Source organism: Calliphora vicina, chromosome 2 (genome assembly GCF_958450345.1).
Source record: "Calliphora vicina chromosome 2, idCalVici1.1, whole genome shotgun sequence".
In the NCBI taxonomy this organism is placed as follows: Eukaryota; Metazoa; Arthropoda; class Insecta; order Diptera; family Calliphoridae; genus Calliphora; species Calliphora vicina.
The window spans coordinates 96,515,559-96,538,668 of record NC_088781.1 but is presented as its reverse complement, the minus strand read 5'-3'; the positions used below and the strand labels follow the sequence as shown (position 1 = coordinate 96,538,668).

General features: G+C 29.2%; 1 protein-coding gene across 1 annotated transcript; it reads left to right on the top strand.

Annotated features, from left to right (window-relative positions):
• The first annotated feature begins 9,938 nt into the window (after nucleotides 1-9,938).
• LOC135952317 (telomere-binding protein cav-like) lies at nucleotides 9,939-10,971 on the top strand. The gene is made up of 2 exons (XM_065502198.1): nucleotides 9,939-10,056; nucleotides 10,123-10,971. The coding sequence occupies exons 1-2, from the start codon at nucleotides 10,000-10,002 to the stop codon at nucleotides 10,837-10,839; spliced, it is 774 nt and encodes a 257-aa protein (XP_065358270.1). The 5' UTR covers nucleotides 9,939-9,999; the 3' UTR covers nucleotides 10,840-10,971.
• Nucleotides 10,972-23,110: the final 12,139 nt, after the last annotated feature.

Sequence of the window (23,110 nt, the reverse complement as noted above, 5' to 3'; positions counted from 1 at the left end):
CAGCTTCGCACTTTGCTTAAGCAAATAAAATTCGACGAAACTTGACGAAACTCTCTTAAGTACATTATAGTTTGTCACATACACTTAAGCTAGTGTATGCATATTATAGTTGGGCCTTTATTCAGCTAGCATATGCATTAGACCGTCTCACTTTTCATTTTTTTTAATTTTTGCTTACCTTTTTTTATATAAAAATTTAACAAGGCAAAATTTGTATATTCTGTAAATGCAGTATGGTAGAAAATTTTAATATAAAGATTTTGGTGTAAATAACAGTAGCATTCTGTTAAGAAAAACTGCACTTTTAGTTGTAATGATGAAATAACTAAAGTTGTTTATTTGTACATTTCCTTCAATTTCATAAATACATTAATATAAAGTAAGAAGAGATTGAGGTTGGTTTTTTATTTTTTCAAATTTGCTAAAATTGTACTTTTGTTGGAGTTGGGATGCGTTTTGTGAAAATGCTCGATGACTTGAATCAAATCATTTTGCTCACTGTTTTCCATCACTAGTGTGTTGTTGACGGTTTTTAGAAGGCCAATTGCGCGCTCAGCAGGGTCGTTAACTACTGTTAAGTTTATTGCAAACTGTTCAATTTTTTTGAAATTTTCATTTTCGCGCCAACAATAAGATGAACTTTGAATAAAGTCATAATTGATTCCAATAATATCGAAAAACATTTTTGTGTTCTCTGACACCAGGTCAACGATTTTGAGGTTAGCTTCTTTGAAAAAACACTTATAACGAAACAAATTTTGCTGGTCCCTTGGACTATTTAAAGCGGATGCCATTTCGTCCAACGTATTTAGTGAATGTCTTGGATCAAAAAAAGATAAGCCAATCGCCATTTCACTTAAATACCATAAGTGGCGTGACATTATTCCCAAAGCAGCCTCCGCCACAGAAAAATTTATTTTACTATATTGCTGGATTTGTTGTATCAAAAAAATATCGTTTGAAGCGGCATGTGTTGCTAAAGTGCACTTAAACCAATGCTCAACGTAAATTTTGACCAGAAAAATATTGAACTCAGTGAGACCACGCAACTCATCATCTAAATTAAAAAAAATAAAAACTTTAATTTTATTTTCGATGCTTGTAAAGTATTTTAATGTACCCGTCAGTTTAAGTTGGTTTCGAAATGCAAAAATTTTGAGACTGTAAATACCGCGGGACATAAATCTAGCACGGTGCAATGCTCCAGGAAGGCGAACTTTGATTGGTTTATTTTTGAAAGTTGTTTCACCTAAAAATATTAGACTCAGCTCCAAAAGCTCTGTATAATCTTTCCTTGGTGACTTTTGAATAGAAAGTTGGTTTTTTATCATACTTTTGAGCTGTGCTTGACTTTCTTTATCGATGCAAGAGGCTATTCTTGAATTGCTGATGCCAGGCTCAATTTTTGAAAGATCTAGCGAGTTCCATTGCGATTTAAATTTCACGAAAAGACTTATGTCTGGTGACGTGCTTTTTTCTTTCATTGCCGAGCAATATACGCCTGACAATAATACTTCTAGAACGTGATGTCTGCAAGCAAGTGTTAGTATTTTTCCCCCGAACATATCACGCAATTTTTTGCACGTTCCTGACTTTTCGCCTGTATTAACACTTATTGTGTCAAAGCATATTCCTTTAATAAAAGGTTCAATTTCCCAATCATCAATTGTTTTTGTAATTGCCTGAAATTGCTCTTCTGCAGTGCCCTTTTTAATTTCAGCAACGCCCAATATTTTTGTATTTGATCCATTTGTAATTACCATTGCAAGCTTATCAATTTTACCATCGACGCCATGCCATTTTGGTAGAATTTTCCCATCCCAATGCAAAACAAAGAAGGCATCGGCTAAATTTGCGTAAAATGTGTTTTTCACATTATCCCTGATGTGACCTCGCATCGATCTACGTTGTCTATGAATTGTTTCTCGTGATACCGCAACATCTTTTAGATCTATATCTAAATAGTGAGCAGTTGACAAAATTACATTTGCCGCATTTAAGCTGCTCAACCCTGCATGGTCTAAGCTTGCAACAAGTTGCGGTGTTATTTTCCGTTTCGATTTTCGCTGAGGCCTTGGAGGTTTATAGTCTAAATCTTCTTCGCTGAATGAATCACCAGATAATAAATCATCATCAACATCTAATGACAGCTTTTTAGTTTTTTTTTATTAACAGTCCCATCAGCTGGTAACACACTGTTGGTCTTGCATACGACAAAATTAGAATCTAACCGCTTTATAAAATCCAGTTTACGTTTCGACTCCTTATCATTTTTCCGATTTATGTTGGCTTTTACTTTTGTGTAAGCTGTATGCAATGTTTTTAGCTTTCTTGAAACATAATTTTTATTATGCAAATTTGAATCTTTACGAATACTTCGCCAGATGTCAAGAATTTCACCCGAAACAGTGAGAGACGCATCACTCTTAAATTTATTGTCTTTTACTATTAAATAAAGCAGTCTACCAAGCGCATCCCTACCTGTAGGAATTTTACGTCTTGACAAAAAACTGTTAGGAACTAAGAGAAAAATTTCCGGGAATAAAATAACTCACTTCATTTACTTGAAAATACAAACCCACTATCCAAGGCTGAAATTTATTGTTTTTGATTGCAGGCATCTTTTAAATCAAAATGCAATTTATAATATAAATTTTAAAGCAAAGCTTTATGATAATTCGCAAAAAAAATTCTGTGAAGTTAGCTGCGACTAATTTTCTTTTTAGGCCAGTTTGACACATTTTTATTATGGTTCCTACATATTACACAATCTTATTTTGATGAAGAGCAGACATATTTAACAAGTAAATATAGATTTCAAAATAATTACTTTTCATCATTTCAACTAAAAGTGCAGTTTTTCTTAAAAGAATGCTACTGTTATTTACACCAAAAGCTTTATATTAAAACGTCTTACCATACTGCATTTACAGAATATAAAAATTTTGCCTCTTTAAATTTTTATATAAGAAAAGGTAAGCCAAAATTAAAAAAAAATTATAAGTTCGTATTTGAAAATCTGAATTTGTAATGTTAGAATAAAAAACCATTGAACAAAATGGCAATGTTGCTTTAAGAAACATTTAAGAAATTTAATTAGCTTTCTAATGCAAGTAATTAGATTCAAATCCGTTAAGAAGTGCTTGAATTAGAGGTAAATAGCTAAAGCAAGATTTCTTAATTTTTTAGAAAAAAGCTATTTTGCCTAAAAAAATTAAAAAACGATTTGAGAGACCACTTCCCGTTCGTCAATATTTAAGTGTTATACACCAAAATTCTTGGTTTTTAGAGTAGATTAAGAAAATCGATGTTCATGAAGGAATTTCGAAAAAAGTGTAAAAACTGAGACGGTCTAATATGCATATTATAGTTGGGCCCTTACTTGTTTTGTTTGTGTAATATTTAAAAAATTTTTCATTTTGACAATTTTTATTGAAATATTAAAAAAAACAATTTGTTGTTGTAATTAATTTGTTAATTGGTTTCCTGATGATGCTACAGAAAATGTAGCGAAATATTGAAAGTAAATAAATATAATTGCTTATAAAAAAGTGACCTCAAGCTTAACTAAAAATAAATAAAATTAATATTAAAAAAAGGTCGAAAAATTAGACATTATCATAATATTTTAAATCATTATTAAAATAATTATAATTAAACTTAATGGTTGGCCATATTAGTTGTAGTAGAGATCACCCAGAAATTGATCATATATATCCTCATTAGATCGTAAAACTCAAACGAAAATTTTTTTTTTTTAAAAATCTTTGTGATGCAGTCAATTGTAAAATTGATAAGAAAATAATATATCGACTATAAGAAAATAAAAAAAACATTAAAAAAATTTTAATTAAAAGTAGATTTAATAAAGTTAAAACTTACTTGGCAAGCACTTGTCATTTATAAATTTATTTTTAACATTTTCTTGTACCCTATAATCCGCTGTTTAGATTTTTGGATCTTAAGCCTCTTATTCAAATGGCGTACTCGAAATTATACTTAACAGTTGAAGAATAGTTTCTTAATATTCTCCGGCAAGTCAACGAATGTTCGGTATGTGTGATATTTCTTGCGCATTTATGCGGTAAAACAGTACTTCCAAGTTTTAACTTTTTGGACGAAGTCGTTTAATGGCTTCTTAAGCAAACCTTGTGACACCTGATCAACCCATGTATATGAATTTTCATAACATTCATATTCTTCAAGATTTTGCTTTCTAATCATATAACCGCATATATATTCTAATGCATCCTCTTGAAAAATACCAATGTCATCAAAATCCGATCCATCTAGGTCTGAGAGTACATCAAGTGCTATTTCTTCCGACGCTTCTATATCTTTTGGTACTTTGTGGTTACTAACATTGCAATTGGTGGAGTTTAGCCACTCAGTACTATCATTCGCCACATTTCCTGAGCCATTTAGGTATTCTGTATTTCGAGCTATAATTAAGAAATATATATTTAAATGTAAATGAAAACATTTCAAAATACATGTTGGTACCTTACATAATATGTATTTCCGAATCCTATATTTAAATTCATGAGGTGAAGGGTGGTCATTTAAACCTCCCTTGCTTCTTATGGCACCAAAGAAATGCTCTAAGTACATCCTGGTTTAAACCGGTCAAAATGTATTCTACATTGTAGCTTCTCAAGTATTCGTAGAGCAATCTTAGTGACTTGTTGGTAATGAAGATTCCTGTTTGGAAAAGTTCCAAATGTGGTCTTACCCGGCACAATAGGTATGGACATAAGTTTATCCATACGATCCAACATATCTTCCTGATTTTCGATAGCTCTTCCATCTTTTCTTCAATTGACATATCCGTCACTTGCCGCATGAATTCTATTGCAGATGTTAATAAGCCCTCATTCAGGTCAATATTTTGGCACCAACGCTGCAAAGTGGAGACATGAGGAAGTGAAAACGCCTTTTTGTAAAGGTAGTTATAGGCTCTAGGACCAGCTGCATACAAACATGTCGCGCTAGATATGTCACTCCACCTCCATTAAATTTTTCCAGGTGACTTCAATTTCCTCATTTGACCCTCGGTAAATACATATTTTGCCGGCTGAGTTCACGACCAAGTTCAGCCCATAAATCTTAAAATTAAGATTTTCTCTTTCGAGTTGTCGTAGTTTTTCTAAATAGTTTTCTGTTACTCGTTCAAAAATTAATGGGCTAAAATTATAAAATTTTCCAATAACTTTTAAGTATTATAATTACTATTACAGATCTGTATTACTCTGTCTGTGTTTCCTGATCTTTGAAAGTTTTGGGCATAGAGAATAGACATAGAGCGGAAACTCTCCTGTCAAAGACTTAACTCAGTTGTCAAAAACCTAAGTGGTGAGAATGTATTAGTAGAAAAAACTATGTGAAAACAAAAACAACACTCGTATGTGTGATTAATTTGAGTAATATTTTTGTTTGAGTTTTTTTCAAGTTTCCGCTCTATGTTTCTCTATGGTTTTGAGCTTTTCCTCTATATATAAACTTTGCTGTCTCGACTGTTGCTGGATTGACAACTAATACACTCTATAAAATGCACGTAAATTAATACTATAAAGTTAGTAAGTTTTCATGTGAAATTGCAGTATGTGTGTAAATTTAAGTAAATTTAATATGTTTGATAAAGTTAATTACGTACATTTATATACAAAAATAACTACAAAACGTAGTATTTTGAATGTTCTTCAACATGTTTTTGTTTTATAATTGGCATTTTATGTTTAAAATTACATACATATATTGTACCTAAATAAGAATTTTTACACACAAAATGTGTAATCTTACTTTGAAAGTGTAATATGTATATAAATTGTCAAAATTTTATTTAAAAAATAATTAAATGCATTCGTAAAACATTTTTTTTTTTTAAATAAAATATGAAAAAATTAATACAACTTAATATAAATTGTGGGAAAATCAAGTAAGTAAATGTAAGTAACCTGACAATATTCAGTTCTTTGTCACGATTTACTTTGATAGGATATTACAGCTAACTCAATTGCTATAAGGAAGACTGTGATGCGATGGTTCAGAACTATGGAGGTTCCGTTCAAAACAATTAAAGTTTTATTGTAAGTTGAGACTGCCGAATTATCAAAATGTAAATCAAATCATAACACTTTGTTTGATATTTTTGTAACAGGTCTGCTGTCATGGTGTAAAAATTTCCGGTTGATACAGATGTCACTGAGTTGCCGATCTTTGGCGGATTGTGGCTCGGGTCGTTTTTATGATTCAATTGTGGGGGGAATGTTATTTGAAGTAGCTGGTATAGAATCAAGATTTGTAAGAGGTTAAAACAATATGGATGACAGAATGAAATTTTCAAAATCTTTATCATAATTCTATCGTCATTGTTGTTCATATGTCCACCATGTCCACCTTATTACCTCAATACATACTAGGGTATTCAATTAATCGAGTTTTATATTTATTCGGTTAATTTAAAATTTTAAATTGAAAATACAACAACGAATTTTGTGTACAAAAACATAAAAAAATGGCAAATAAGGTATTTGAGATCATTTTTGTAAACATATCGCCCATTTGCTGCAACAACGTCATTACTCAAAATCAGTGTTTTTTGAACTGAGTAATACAAAATATGCTCCGTTCTATAACACAGAGGAACAAAATTGACATTTTGGTTTGGTGCCGCGGAAAATGGTTTTGATAAAACATGTATGGGACATTTCATAGTCAAAACTATCTTTAGTTTTTTTTTTGGTTATTCTGTATTTTTTTCTCTCTTTGTTTGATTATTTCATTTTGTTCCTCCAGACATAGCCAGCTATGGAAAATACAAATTTAATCACTCTGAACTATTACATAGTCGTTAAAAACACTTACGTTTTTCTTCAACAATTTTTTATTTATTTAAATAATTAAATTCCTTTATTTTTGTTAAAGGAACAAATAATAAATTACACCACACAGATTTTATTATTATCTTAGTATGTCTTCGCTTTGAGTTTATAATTGTTTCTATAATTGTCTTCAATTTCTCGTCTTATTTACAATATCTAGCGGCATATATATGGCGATATTGGAAAACGTATGTTGTCAGTTTTCCTCGCGCGAGAAGTATATTTACAAAATATATAATAAATATTTATTTTAAACATATATACAGTAGCCCAATAAAGTCTACATACAGGAATTCAAATTAAATTTCTTTCGTTGAAAGCTGTATTTCTAAGTTAAAAGTAGTGAAATATATTTGTTAAACAAATAAATTCACACTAAAAAAAATTAAAACAACATCACTTAAGTCGGGTTAAGCAACATTTCCTATCACTTCCAAAATTTCACCGTTATTAAATTTTTTGATTCTGAGTCAAATAACGAACATTTTTTTTGGATTTTTTGGCTTTAATGTTCAAAATATTATGAAACTTAATAGTCCCGCCCACCCAAAAGTAGGCGTGACCGAGAATAAATTTTTCGTTATTTTACTCAGAATCAATAACTCTAATAACGGTGAACTTTTGGGCGTTATTTGAATTTTTTTTGCTAAAATCCTCATAAGACAGTTATTATTATATATATCATAAAAAAACTAAAAAAACTCCTTTAAATTAAAGTAACATAATAATTTTTCCTGTATGTAGACTATCTTCGGCTACTGTATTTTGCGCTAATTTTGGTAAATTCGCCATATTTTCTTTTATGTTCCCCTACCTATTTATTTTAGTCTATCTATATTCCCATTAAATGGCCCTAAATTCTCTATCAGTCCTAACTTTTGATACCATGCTCTCATAAAATTTAACAAGCATAATATCTCCATTCAAAATAATATTACAAAAAGAAAACGAATCATAAATTTCCAACAATGAATGGAAAATATAACTGTAACTTTACTCATATGCTTACTAAACACATCCACTACAAATTATTATACAAACAGCTGACACACACATTAACATATACTAAGTACGACAATGAAGAAGACATTGATAATATACACACATGAACATAAACAAATGAAATAATTACACTAAAATTAAATACATAAATGTAAAAAACTAAAACACAACATAAATAACCGAGCTGAAGAAAACAAACTTTTTAACAAACTTTTTTCATTTTTAGCAAACTTTTTTCAGAGTTGTATAAAAAGGTGGTATTTGTATATATGGGTGAGCACGTGTCATTAAAATGTAAATAAAAGCATGGCAAAAATATTGCTTTATTTGTGGACTCATCATAGAGTTATTTTAAACGATATTTTAAAATAAAAAACGGAAATGAATAACTGCAAATCTATAGAATCAGATTTCATGGTTGTCACTTGCGCCATTTCATTCGACAACATATTTAAATTTAATCATCTACATTGCTTCGTAGCAGACTTTTGCTCCTCAAAACGAAAATATTCGTTGAGCACCAATATGGAAATAATTTCTGAATAGAGGACGAAAATACCTATTTACTGGTGTATCAATCATTTTTCCAAGTGCTTTCACAATTCGTTGAGCACCAATATGGAAATAATTTCTGAATAGAGGACGAAAATACCTATTTACTGGTGTATCAATCATTTTTCCAAGTGCTTTCACTCAGAAGTGATAGGTCAGCAAACTTTTGAAAAATAAAAAAATAAGTAAATTTTGTTTTTTTTTCCTAAAAATTAAAATATTCGTTGAGCACCATTATGGAAATGAGTTCCGAATAGGGGACAGAAATACCTATTTATTGATGTATTGAACACTTTTCCAAGTACTTTCAGTCAGAAGTTATAGGTCAGCAAACTTTAGATATTTTGGTCCTCTATTCAGAACTTTTTTCCATATTGGTGCTCAACGAATATTTTCGTTTTTAGGAGCAAAAGTCTGCTACGAAGCAACAATGTAGATGATTAAATTGAAATTTGAATAACACGTGGTGTACTAAAATGGCGCAAGTGACAACCACGAAATCTGATACTAGGATCATCCAGTAATTAATTCATGTTTTTAAAATTAAAATATCTTTTAAAATGACCAGCTAATGATTCCACAAATATAGCAATATTTTTGTCATGCTTTTGTTTACATTTTTTCTTATGTTTACATAAATAGTACTTTTTTTGCAACTCTGTAAAAAAAGTTTGCCAAATAGGCCTGTTTGTTTTCTTCAGCTGCGTCATAAATACACATATATAAAGACATACTAAAAAAACAATAAAACTACACATAAATGAACAAAACATAACAAACAACATAAAACAAAAAAGTTCGAGACGCTATATTGTAGGGTTCTATAGTTAAAACAAAGAGTCGTCTTTTCGACCTTTCGACTTTTCCCTTTTTTTAAAAAGTCGACATTTAGAACGATCGACTTTTGGTAATTTATGAAAAGTCGAGCTTTCGACTTTTTAGTTAATCGACTATTTTTGATTTTCCGACTTTTTCAACTTTTTACCATTTCTTGTAAAAAGTACATGGTTTCTACATTTATTGATGCGCCTTTTGTAATGTTTAGCAATAAAAATGAAATTTGTCAAGGCGATAATAGTTAGAAGAATGTTGTAAGAATTTTGTGTAGAAAAAGCTTTATTTTATAAACATTTGTTTATTATTTACATATATTAGCATACACTGCAAAAAAATGCAGGTGTACCAAATTACAATAGTTTTAGTATAATGTTGCAATTAAATATTTTTTTAACAATCTAAATAGTTGACTTTTATCGACTATTCGACTTTTTTCAACTTTTGTGATAACATAATCTATTGTTCGACCTTTTTCCGACCAAAAAGTCGATTTAGACTTTTTCAGGAAAAAGTCGATTGTTCGAACCCTATAGAGTTCTATTGAAATAAATACAAAATTATTTTCAAAAAAATGCAACTCTGAAAGTATTAAGTAATTACTTTTGAGTATCGCAATATGAGTACTCAATATCCTAATACTGAATACTTTTATATTACTGATTCAAAGAAAAAGTTGTTTTGAGCGCTAAAATATAAAATTTATCAAATTTGTGATTATTAAATAAAAATGGATGAAGAAATCAATGGAAATAGTGAAGTTTACAATCATTATCTTGAGTTAAGTGTAAGTGTCACCCATAATGTATAATGATCAAGAAAGACAATTTATTAATGAAATGTTTTCCTTTAGAAACCTACAAAAGCTGATTTAGAAAAAGTCTTTACCGATGATGAACTCAAGAAATTATGTTTGAAACTCAAATGTCGTGTGGATATCTGGCGTTGGAATGTGGTAAATGACTATCGTATAGCATTCACAAAGAGTGGCCGCTATCAAAAATGGTCTGAACCTGTACGATTGGGTACGTTGGCCAAGGCGGTGAACAAAATGAAGCCTTCAGTGTTGTATGATGAGCAAGAAATAATAGAAACAAGAAAAGAAGAATGGGAATTTCAATTGAAAGATAATATATTATCGTTAAATTACTGGGAACGTGGACATAAAAGTCCTAAACAAGTGGTAACAGGTTCCGAAGATGTGGATGAAGATGTGGAATATGATATTAATACAGAATCTATGAATGAAACTCTCTTGACACAAAGTGAAGTAAATTTGGAGTCCAAAATAGATGAAGAATTATTAATTGATGATGATGATGACTCTGAAGATTCCGTAAAGACGGTGTTATACAATGAAAATGAGGTGCAATCCGAAGAAGTTGTTCCCGAAATTAATAACATGTATGGCGTTAACACCATGTCTATGACCATCGATTCCCAAATGAATACGCAATCCCAAGACTTACATTTGCTACAGTCCCAGGATGTAATACCAGCTACTTATGATAATTTTAAACATATTATACCTCTAACGTCAACACAGTCACAAAGTCCTGAATCGGAATAGTATATATCGCACTTGATCAACAAGAGGGTATTAACTAAAAATTTAAATATATTCAGTAGAGCTTAAAAACAGTTTATGGTTACATTTTAAGAGAATTTAAAAATCCGAATAAATCATAGTTAGCTAATTTCATTTAAATACATTTACAGGTAATGCCTCTATGCGGTACTTTATTTACGCGAATTCGATATAACGCGAACTCAAATTAGCAACCATTTTTTCAAATACGCTACTTTTTTTACACGATTTTTATATAATACGCCAAGAGACAACAAGAAATGAAAAATACACAGATTTCTTTTTTGAAAACATAGGCCCTAATTTTGTAAATCACGTCACCAAAGTGATGTTTATGTGCAAAGCAAAAACAAAATTTCAAAAATTTTTAAAATTTGTTTTTGTTTTATGTACAAAATTTTCAAATTATGAAAGGCAATCAACGCTTGAATTTTGATGCGTTCGTTCAGAATTTGTATAGAAAACAAAAACAAATTTTTAAAATTTTTGAAATTTTGTTTTTGTTTCCATATAGATATCACTTTGTGACGTGATTTACAAAATTAGGGCCTTAGTTAATTTTTATGAATTTTTTGTTATGTTTTTCTCTTTTATGTATTAGAATATTTGGTTTTTTTAATTGACATTTTTTCCTTAAGTTTCGATAAGAAATAATTTTTTTAGTTGAGTTTTTTTACTTTACTTTTGTTTAAAGTAAGTATTTAGAAGTATAAATAAAATAAGTTTACTTAAAGTATATAACGTCGCCTTAAATGCAAACGGACGTAATTACATTTTTATTGTTTTTACTGGATACATTATAAAATCAATAATAATAGAGTATTCTTGGCAATTGTTCAATCAATCAAAAACTTGATTTTGAATTTTTGTATAGTTACGTCCTCTTTCATTTAAGGTGTATGTACATATGTGTTTTCTATTTAACGCGATTTTTAGGTCCCAATTTCTTTTTTGTTATATGACTGATGTATTGTTTTACACGAAATAAAAAATTATTGGCCCCACAAAAGCTTTTCGTTCTAAATTAGAACCTCGTTTTACTCGAATTTGATTTACACGTTATTTTTTTGGGCTCAACAAACCGCGTAAATGGAGGCCTACCTGTACGTTGTTTTTCTTTAAAATTTTTCCAATTATATTTTTCCATATATTAGAACAATTTTATTATAAAAAGAGTCACATTTCGAATTAAAATCATAAAGTAAAACAAATTTTATCAACAAAATAGTATCAACTCCAAATACAACCAAATTTAAATAAAACAATTTTATTATTTTTAACTTGAATAAAGGCTCAAATCAAAATAATACCTTTTTTATGAAAATGTACGATGCATTTCTATTTCAACTTTTGTATTGACTCAAAATAATACCTTTTTGTAGATATAAAATTAGTCACTACATTATCACGAAAATGGTCTCAAATGTGGTTTTCGAGATGAAAGAGTAATCGGAATACGTTAAAATTTTTACAGTAGATAGATGTTGATAATGTTAGCTGGGGGGTTACTCTTTATTGCGATGCGAAAGGTAAATGCGTTAAGAATACAATTTTGTACTTTGTATCGTCTACGCAAACGATTTCGCAAAAAGAAGCAATACTGGCACCACAAAATAAACAATAGCGAAGAATGACCAAATGAAATGTCAAAACTTGTAAATAAAAATATTTTAAACTAATTTTTTGTGCGATGCGAAAACGCAATAAAGGGTACCAATTGTACCATTTTTCTTTCGCATCGCAATAGAGAGTAACCCCCCTGATTTCTTGCAAAAAGTAAAATTTTAAAAATTTTGAGTTAATACCCTCTTCTTGTCATAGAAAATGTGTATTTTTGTTGTTTGGTTGAAATTTTATGAATAAACCGTAATTATTTAATAACTTATATTCAATTCCATTTGACTGAGATAAGTTTGCAATTTCGACAAATGGACTTAGCACAGTAAGCTAACGATTTGTACAAATTTCTTGTTATCTATAACAACGATTAAATATTTTTACAAAACTTTTTATTTTCATATACACATCTGCTCAAAATAATAGATACACCAAAATTTATTTTTTAAAAACGAAAAAAAATAATGGTATATTGTAAAATTATAAAAAAAATTCAGTCGATTTTTATTTATAGTTAAAAGGAGAGTAAAAAACAAAAACAAAATATTTCATAATTAATAATAAATATTATAAAGTAAATTAAATTTCTTAAATTTCGAAAAATTTGGTGCTCATAATAATAGATACATTTTTAAAAATTCTTATTAAACAAAAGCTAATAAATTTTATCTTAAAAAAATTAGTTTATTATTAAAGTAAAGCTAGTATCCAGTATATCCACCTTTGTTTTGTAAAACTTTCTCCACTCTTCTGGGCATACTGGATATCAAGTTCTGACACTTCTCCAATGGAATCTCGTACCATATTTTTTGCGTTTTCTCCCATAAATCGTCTTTATTTTTGAAAACTTCCTTCGAAAGCCTTATCTTTAATTCACTCCACAAGTTTTCTATTGGGTTTAAATCAGGGGATTGGCTGGGCCAGCTTAAAACAGGTACGTTATTCTCCAAGAACCAGTTTTTAACTAATCTTGAACTATGTTTTGGGTCGTTGTCCTGCTGGAATGTCCATATTAATGGCATATTTTCCGATGCATATGGAAGCATTACGTTTTCCAATATGTCTCTATACCCACTAGCATTCATGGTATCTTCTATTCGGAATATCGGACCAACACCATTCCATGAAAAGCAACCCCAAACCATTATGTTTCCCCCGCCATGTTTTACCGTCTTTTTTGTAAATTTAACGTGGAATTCTTTTCCTTTTGGACGGCGTACATTTCTTTGGCAGTCGTTTCCAAACAAATTTATTTTTGTTTCGTCGCTCCATAAAATATTTCTCCATTTTTTTCGCCTTCACACCCGGACCATTGTAAGTGCTCTTTAGCAAATTCTAATCTTGTCTTGATATTTTTTTGGCGCATTAGTGGCTTTTTTCTGGCAATTCTTCCCGGCAATTTAGCTTGTAAAAGACGACGACGAACTGTTTGTGGACTGATTTCGTTACATAGCTCCGCAGAAATAGCTTTCGATGATATGAAAGGGTCTTTTTTAACCATAAGGACGATCCGCCTATCTGTTTCTGGACTGGTTTTCTTTGGTCTACCGCGAGTTTCTCTTTTTTGTTTTTTAGATAAAGCATTTTGGACAAAATGTAAAGATCTTCCTATGCTCTTTGCTATTTCCCGTAATGATTTTCCTTGATTTCTCATCGTTTGAACAATTTTTTTCTCATCTTCGGTACAATGATGATTTCGTCCCATTTTCTTCAAAAGAGTCCTATTTTTTATAAAATTGTTGCTAAAATTTAAATTATACTTACTGTTTCACGTAAATAGGAACAAAAAATTGCACAAAAAAAAAATTTTATATAAACAAATTACAAATTACTGATGTGTATCTATTTTTATGAGCAAATAATTTTTTGTAATTCAAATAAATTCGTTTTTAAAAATCAACATGAAAGCAAATAGTTGCCAGATTTTTGACTGACATGACATTGCCAGATAGAAATTTTAATAATATGATGTATTCTTAACGCTTGCGAGGAAATTTTCAATGTTACCGCCATTTAAATTTTTTCCAATTAGGTGTATCTATTATTTTGAGCAGATGTGTATATTAAAGTAGGGTCACACATGGCAAATATTTGAATGTTTTATGACATTTTACTATTTCTTAAATAAATTTTCAACAAATCATGCGATTTCTGAAATAAAACCTGATTTAAATAGTAGATACTAATATCTTTCTAATCTGTATTTAACCCAATTTTTTACTTGTCAAATATACGAGAAAACATAAATTTTCATTTTGACGTTTACAACAAAAAACACTCATACAAAAAATAATTGATTTTTTTTAAAACTGATAAACAAGTCATTAATATAGTTAATATGGATATCTAATGATAGATATTTCAAAGTCCATTGCAACGATGTATATAAGGCTATAGTAAGTTGGACCTACAATGGGTCAAAATCGGTAAAAATATTTTTTAAACCGAATTTTTTTCACCAAAAATATTTAAAAAAAAAAAATTTTAAAAATTAAAAAAAAATAATTTTTAGCTGTGTTACGGTTTTTAAGTTTCAAAAAAGTTTATTCACGCTCTAAGTTGAACAGCATACTTTTCGAAACACCTAAGTAAATAAAAATTAATTGAAATATGAATCAGTTATGCTAAATTTTGCGATGTTCTTATTTTTTTAAAGTCATAGATGACAGTATTTTGCTTTAGTTGGGTAAATTCTGAATTTAAACTACCGTAACTCAGTAATTTTCCAACCGATTTTTACAAATCTTTTTCTGTTTAAAATGTAAAACTAATCATCATTATTTAAAATTAGTTTCAAAAATGGCAAAACTAGCAAGGAACAATTATTAGAAAGTGTGTTCTCAATTATACATTCCCTATAACATCAAACAAAAGAAAATGAAAAAAATTTTATTTCACTAAAAGTAGAGTTGTGTAGCTCATAAATGACCTAGTTCAATTGAGCTATTCACTCAACAGAGCGAAGTGAATCATTCATCATACTGAGCGTTTTCAGCTCAGCACTGAGCGTTTTCAACTGAGCGGTTTTGTTTTATGCTCATGTTTCTTTCAGTACTCATGAAAGAGCTGCACAAGCACATTCATTTGTCATCTTCAATGTTTCACATGTTTCACTTTACTCGTCAATTCTGTAACATTCTTTCGCTCACTGGCATTGAAAAGTGAGTGAGTATTGTGTCCTACAAAAATAAAACGATCATTCGAATGTAGGTTTGTTATGTATGTATATTAGGGTATTCAATCGATTAACCGATTAATTTTGTACGGTTAACTGTTCGAATAATTTGAAATTGCCGATTTTCAAATAACAAATAAACCGATTAATTTTAAACGATTAACCGAAATTCCTTTTTTTTTTGCACTTAAACATTTTTTTGTATTTATTTTGCCGTTTCAATTCAAATTAAAATTAGATTTTTTTTGAACATCCAATATACATGATTAGTGAGTATGTATAATAACTGACATATTTAATGTACATGTATTTGAAACTTTGTATTTACATGTATAGACGAAACTTTTTTTTAAATTAGTCTTTTATCATAACTAAACGAAACTATTAATTTAATTTAATAGTATTAAATTAATCAAAATCTAAAACAATCCAAAAAGGAATATTATTTATCATGCTTTTGATTTCTTCAACATACATATACAATCAGCGAGAGTTTTTTCCATGAAAAGTTTTATTAAATCTAAAGAAAAAGATCGTTTAAATTATATTCTTTTTATAAAAGATTATTTCAGATGATCTCACTAAGACCCTAAAAAACTCACACATCGCTCATTTGCTGCAACAACGTCATAATTTAAAAAAAATCGTTTCGAGAAAAACCTTTTTGAATATTTTATGACATTTTACTATTTCTTAAATAAATTTCCAACAAATCATGCGATTTCAGAAATATAAATAGTAGATGTTAATATCTTTCTAATCTGTATTTAACCCAAATTTTTACTTATCAAATATACGAGAAAACATGAATTTTAATTTTGATGTTTACAACTAAAAAAAAACACTCATACAAAAAATTAAAAATTAAATTAAGAACAGCGCGTATTTTGTAGTACTCAGTTCATAAAACACGGATTTTGAGTTATAACGTTGTTGCAATAGGGCGATATGTTTACAAAAATGATCTCAAATACCTTATTTGCTGTTTTTAATGTTTTTGTACACAAAATTCGTTTTTGTATTTTCAATTTAAAATGAAAATAGAAATTATTCGGTTAATCGAATAATTTGAAATTAATTTGATTATTAACCGAATAAATCTAGACCTCGATTAATTATTTGCTCGATTAACCGATTAAACCAGAAACCCAATTAATTGAATACCCTAATGTATATGATCGTATGCTGCCGCGTATATATTTTTGTTTCAAGAATTATTAGAGTTATTCAAATTGTTTTTGTTTTCATGAAGGAATTTTTATACAGTGTTTAAAAAACTAGACTACAAGTAGCAGTAGCAACGAAAAAACACAAGTAGTCTAGTTAAAAAATTAATAAAAACTACTATTACTGCTACCTTCACATTTTGGTAGCAGTAGTTGTAGTAGTACTAATAAAAGAAAAATTTAAAAGTAGCAGTGTAATTTATTTTCTATTGCTACCTTAAAAAAGAAAAAGTTTTGATGTAGCAGTCATTAGTTTTTTATTAATTCTGCTACTTTTAAAATTTAGTAGTAATAGAAGTAGCAGTTGAGGTAGTAGATGAAGTAGCAGTTAAGTAGCAGCTAAGTAGCAGTTGAGGTAGCAATAAAATAAGTCAAAAATAAAAATCTTCAGCCAAAAAATTGTATTATGTGTTGTTGTTGTGAATGTATATTTGTGTATGTTGGTCGTGTTGTAAACAAAAGTTCGGCTTTTTTGTTATACACACAGAAAACACGATCTTTCTGTTAGCAACACGAACATCTGAGACGAATAAAATCGAATAATTCTTTCAAACTCTCTCAAAACAAAAACAACACACAGTGTTTAATTCTGTCAATTTTGGTGTTATGACTGAAGATTTTCTTTTTTGACTACTTTTATTGCTACCTTAACTGCTGCATCAACTGCTACTTTACTGCTACCTTAAAAATTAAAACTCGATATAGAGCAGTAGCAATGATTTGTATTTTTATGCTACTACTCCATTTACAATTCATGTTTTATTACTACTGCTCTGTTAAGAGTTTTATATTTTGAAGGTAGCAGTAGTTTTAAAAAAACAAGAAAACGAAAAAAGACAAATGCTACTGCTACCGCTACATACACTTTTTTGAAGCAGTAGTTGTAGCAACAGTTAAAAATTTGTTAGTTATCGTAGCTTTTTAAACACTGTTTTTATATGTGTGCTATTGAATGAATGTGAATTTATTTATGGTATGGTGACGTAGAATGAAATAAAGAAAGAGTATTGCTACAGTTTTTAAGTAAATTTCATAAAATAATAATGAAAATGGGAAATACATAATTGTTATTGTTAAAATAATAATTGTAATTAGTAAAAAAAAATACTATTTCAAAAATACATTAGTGGGATTATATCTAACAAAACACATATGTGCTGTTTTTCTATAGCGAATGAGCGTTTTGAGTGGACGGTTTAAATGTATTTTGTTTTTGTTACAATAGCAAAACACATGTTAAATTTCCACTCAAAGTACTCGTTCGCTATAGAAAAACAGCACAATAATTAAAAAAATACAAAGTACTGACATTCCTAATTAAATTAGCATTATTATTTCAATCACTTTTTTTAGAAAACATATATCTTATGCACTTTTTTACTATACATATTTTTTTGGAATGACAGTTTTACGTTATTTTTTATTTCGTAAAACAATATATAAATAAATTCCTTAAATTCAGAAATTCTATTTATATATTGTTATATCATAAAATAATTAAGTTAATGTTGAAAATATACAAATTGTATCACAAAACTATTTTTCTTTCGTATTTTTAGTAGAAATTTTGTTGATCATATATATATAAGTTGTAAAAGTCAGGTAAAAAATATATATTTTGCCAATTGATAACTAACATTATGTAAATGGGAAAACACCCAAAAAATTGCAACAATATTCATTTTGGTTTAGTTATTTTCACATTTTTATTTTGAATCACAATTATCAGATCATCAAAATATTTTTCCTTTTTCAAATTCCAGTTAATATCATAGAGAATAGACATAGAGCGGAAACTCTGCTGTCAAAGATCTAACTCAGTTCTCAGAAACCTAAGTGGTGAGAATGTATTAGTAGAAAAAACTATGTGAAAACAAAAACAACACTAGTATGTGTGATTATTTTGAGTAATTTTTTTGTTTGAGTTTTTTTCTAGTTTCCGCTCTATGTTTCTCAATGTTAATATCTTGAGTTTTTTGATAATTTTATTATTTTGTGGTAAAAGAATACCTTATAGTTAGTGAATGTTCTGCTTAACAAATATTGTCTAAACATTTGGTTAGCATCGGAAATTAGAAATAATAAAAAATGAACTCTTTTTTCCGCAAAAATATTAGTTTAAATAAAATACAATTTTATTTTTTAAAATTTTAATCAATTATTTCACGCATAAATCTCTAATTGTCAAAAGACTGTGTGTTTTTACAACTAACAAGAGAAATAACTGATTTAATTCACTACAAGCAATTCTCAAAATGAAATGGTCATTATACAACATACTGAGCTAATGAGCTAAAAGAGCGACCTAGTTCATTTCAGTGAGCTGAGCTGAAAAGAGCGGTCACTTCACTGAGCTAATAAACCCAACTCTAGTTAACATGCTTCAATTATCTTTTTAAGATAAATTTGGACATATATTTGGTCAATTCACAAGGTCTCTTATCAGTCATATTGTCTTAATGTCCTAACATATCTCGTCTCGGCGGCTCGGCTTAACCGACTCTTAGGCATTCGGCGCAGGTCTCTGCTGGCTGGTTACGATAACACAATAAACATAGCATACATATTAGTATTATTTTAGGACATTTTTTGCTTAAAAGGCAATAAAAATCACTGTGAAATATAAAATGACATTATGAGACCTTGTGAATTGACCAATTATATTTATTTTGAAAAGCAATACAACCACTGTGAAATATTAGGACCATATGACATGATAAGAGACCTTGTGAATTGACCAATTATATTAATTTTAGAAAATAGTATTCGAATTTTAAGAGCAACATTTATTTGGGGCATAATATCCATAATTAACACCTTTCTGGGGTGTATAATGTTTATCCCTATATCCAAATTTCCTAGAGAGCATTTTAAACCATATTTGGCGATGTGATACGAGTATAAATTTATACAAGACCATATTCTAAGAAGGAAATTCGTTAGAATTTTTCGACAGTCCTTATAACAACACATATCTAAATTCTGAATCAATGATCACTTGTGGTGGCATAGACATACATATGTATTACACTGGGTTACTTTTATTTTTAGAAAAAAAAACTCTTGTTCTTTTGTTTTCAGTAGGTTTCGCGAACATATTTGGGTGAGCTGGTGCTTGATTTTTATATATGAGATTATTTATTCACACGACTACGAATTTATCTGCAAACACGAAAAAATAGTAAATATTTTTATGATTTTTTAATTTTAAAAATATTGACATTTATATTTTTAACTATATTCGTCGTTAAAATGTATTACCGAGAGATATCGTTAACTTCAAATAGTGAATATTAAATTCGTTAAAGCAATCGATATTTTTCGTTACTTAACGACATCGGTAGGAAAGTATAAAAAGTTACAGAATTGCGGTACAGATATTGATAAAATGGGGGTAAGTGTTATAGAAACAAAATTAGTTGATAACATTGGAAATGCTATACAAATTTAAAATTCAAACATGATGGGTAATGGTTTAGTGAACGCGAATTCAATGGTACTTTTTAAATATTTTATAATAATAAACCTAAAAATTTAAAATTAGGCACACACGATTCTGAATGAATTTGAATCCACAAAAGGTGACTTTAGTGGTAACTTTCTTTTGCATTTTCTATAATAATGGACCCAGAAATATTAAATTAGACATTTACAATTAGATGCACAAAGGGAGACTTAATAGTACTATTTCTTTCTTCTAATTGGGGTGGCGAAGCGCACCGTGTCAGCTAGTAAACACATATAATCAAGAACAATACACACTTTTATCAAAGACCTAATTAAAAGTTTTACAAAATTTATATTGATAATATTTTAAAGTTATTAAAAGGATAATAAAATGTCTCTTGTTCATAGTAACGAAAATCTGACATCTGTAGTTGAACACATTAATAAACTTAAATGCACTATATGTGATACAGATTACGAAAGAGATGACATTGTTGTTTCCGTTCCATGTGACCATATTTTTCACAAAAATTGCATAGCAAAAGTTCTTAATGAAACCCAAGCTTGTCCTGTTTGTAGCAAACTGTGCAGACAAACCATATTAAAGTCTTATAATATTTTGAAAGAAGGCGAAACCCAAGCCATTTCTAACCCAGATTCTTTTAATGCAAATATTAGTAATAAAGGTGCAAATAGAAAGAATATCAGACGCAATGTACTTAGACTTGCCAACCGTCCCGTTTTCGTCGGGACAGACCAGTTTTAGAGTCGAATGTCCCGTGTCCCGGCGATACTCTGAACGGGACGCCACACAGTGGTTCAGAAACGTATTTTTTTGGCAATAATTCGGTATCTCGGGAACTATTAGAGATATTATTACGAAATTTCACATGATTGGAGCTGAGGTGTTTTCGAGTTGATTTGCAGTTGTTCAGCTTCCTAGGGGTAATGGGGGCCAGTACGTGGCCCCTCAAATTTGGTCACCTCGGGTCTTAAATTTTTAAAAAAATCTCCAAAAATCCATTTATGATCCGAATGAGCTGAAATTTAAAATATAAATAGTCCTTGAGAAGATCTACTAAAAATACGCTTACACATGTAGGTTATCTCTTTTTTAATTTTCAAAATTTTTTTTATTTGCATAAGTATCATTTATAACATCCAATTCTATAAAAAAAAAATCATTATATTGTCATTACAAGAATATTTTAACAGCATGAAGCGATAAAAGGTAGCATATATAATACGGTCATTTCAAAAGCACCTTTGAATGTCTGTGGACAAAAAAGTAATAAAGATATAAGTCTAATATTTTTGGTACATGATAATTAGATTGTTTATTACAAATTGTGAAAAAATCAGGTAGATCAGAAGACATGAAAAAAATTAATTAATGCCGCCCTTGAACCAGTGTGCGCCATTTGTCCCGTTTAAAAAAAAACATAACTTTTTCATTAATTACCACAAAAATATAAAAAAATCAAAAATTGGAAATACCGATAGACATGAATGCTTTATTTTTTGAAATATAGTATTTTCTACAAACTGAATATCACTATTTAACAATATACATAGGTACTTAGTGCATTAACTATGAGTTTCAATAAACTCATTAGTAAACATTATTTAACTTCCATGAAAAATAAATGGCACGATACTCGCTCTAGGATACTTATACCTTTAGTTAAAGGTGAGTTGTTGGTCCATTGAAATGGACTGAGTTTGTTGAATTTATTACTTCAAATAATAAAAAAAAACCTAAAAAAGCGATTAAAAATATAAATTTTAAATTATGGACTGAAATAGGTAAACTTTATTAAATAACCCGCTGCGCTTCGTTACTCCTACGTAGTAAAATAAAAAAATTTTAAAGATTTTATAAACTATTTTTTTTAATGAGGTGAAACAAAAATAAATTTTCAGACTAAGTTTGAAGAATCTCGCAATTTTAATTATCCAGATATTCAAAATTTACTATGTACTTTGAATGGAAAGTTGCACACCCACTGTTCCGATCTAGACCATTTTAGCGAAACTCTGCACAGTGATATGAATTTGATTCATACAAAGTTTAAATACATTACAATTATAGTACTCCAGATATTCGAAATTAACTATATACTTTGTATGGGAGGTGTCACTCCCACTAATCCAATCCCGACCATTTTACAGCCAAACTATGTAAAATGATAAGTGAGCTATCGGACAAAGTTTGAGGAATCTCGCAATTATAGTTCTGAAAATATTTATTTTCCTTTGTGTGGTATGTGATTTAAACCTTGTTCCGATTCTTCCCAATTTGGTTAGACTTCATGTCGTGATATGAAATTGATTCATATAAAGTTTGAAGAATTTCACAATTATAGTACTCCAGATATTTGAAAATAACTATTTACTTTAAAAAATACAGTCTCCCCCATTTTCAGCCAATCTCCGTATAGTGACAAGAATTTGATTCATACAAAGTTTAAATACTTTACAATTATAGTACTCCAGATGTTCGAAATTAACTATTTACTTTGTATGAGAGATGCCACACTCACTAACACAATAACATTTTCACCCAAAAAATTTAGAATAGTAAGGGTGATATTAGGGCAAAATTTTAAGACTTCCACAATTATAGTTCTCCAGATATTCGAAAATAACTATTTACTCCTGTATAAAGTTCGAAGACTTTCACAGTAATAGTTCTCCAGATTTTACATAATAAAAATAGGATAATAACACTGCTTCAAAATAACACTTTTTGTCAGAACTTGAAAAGCGACCTAATGGAGGTTGTATG

Coding starts and splice junctions, on each gene's coding strand:
- LOC135952317 (XM_065502198.1), top strand. CDS start 10,000: ATGGATGAAGAAATCAATGGAAATAGTGAAGTTTACAATCATTATCTT. Junction 10,057..10,122: donor ATCATTATCTTGAGTTAAGT/GTAAGTGTCACC, acceptor GTTTTCCTTTAG/AAACCTACAAAAGCTGATTT.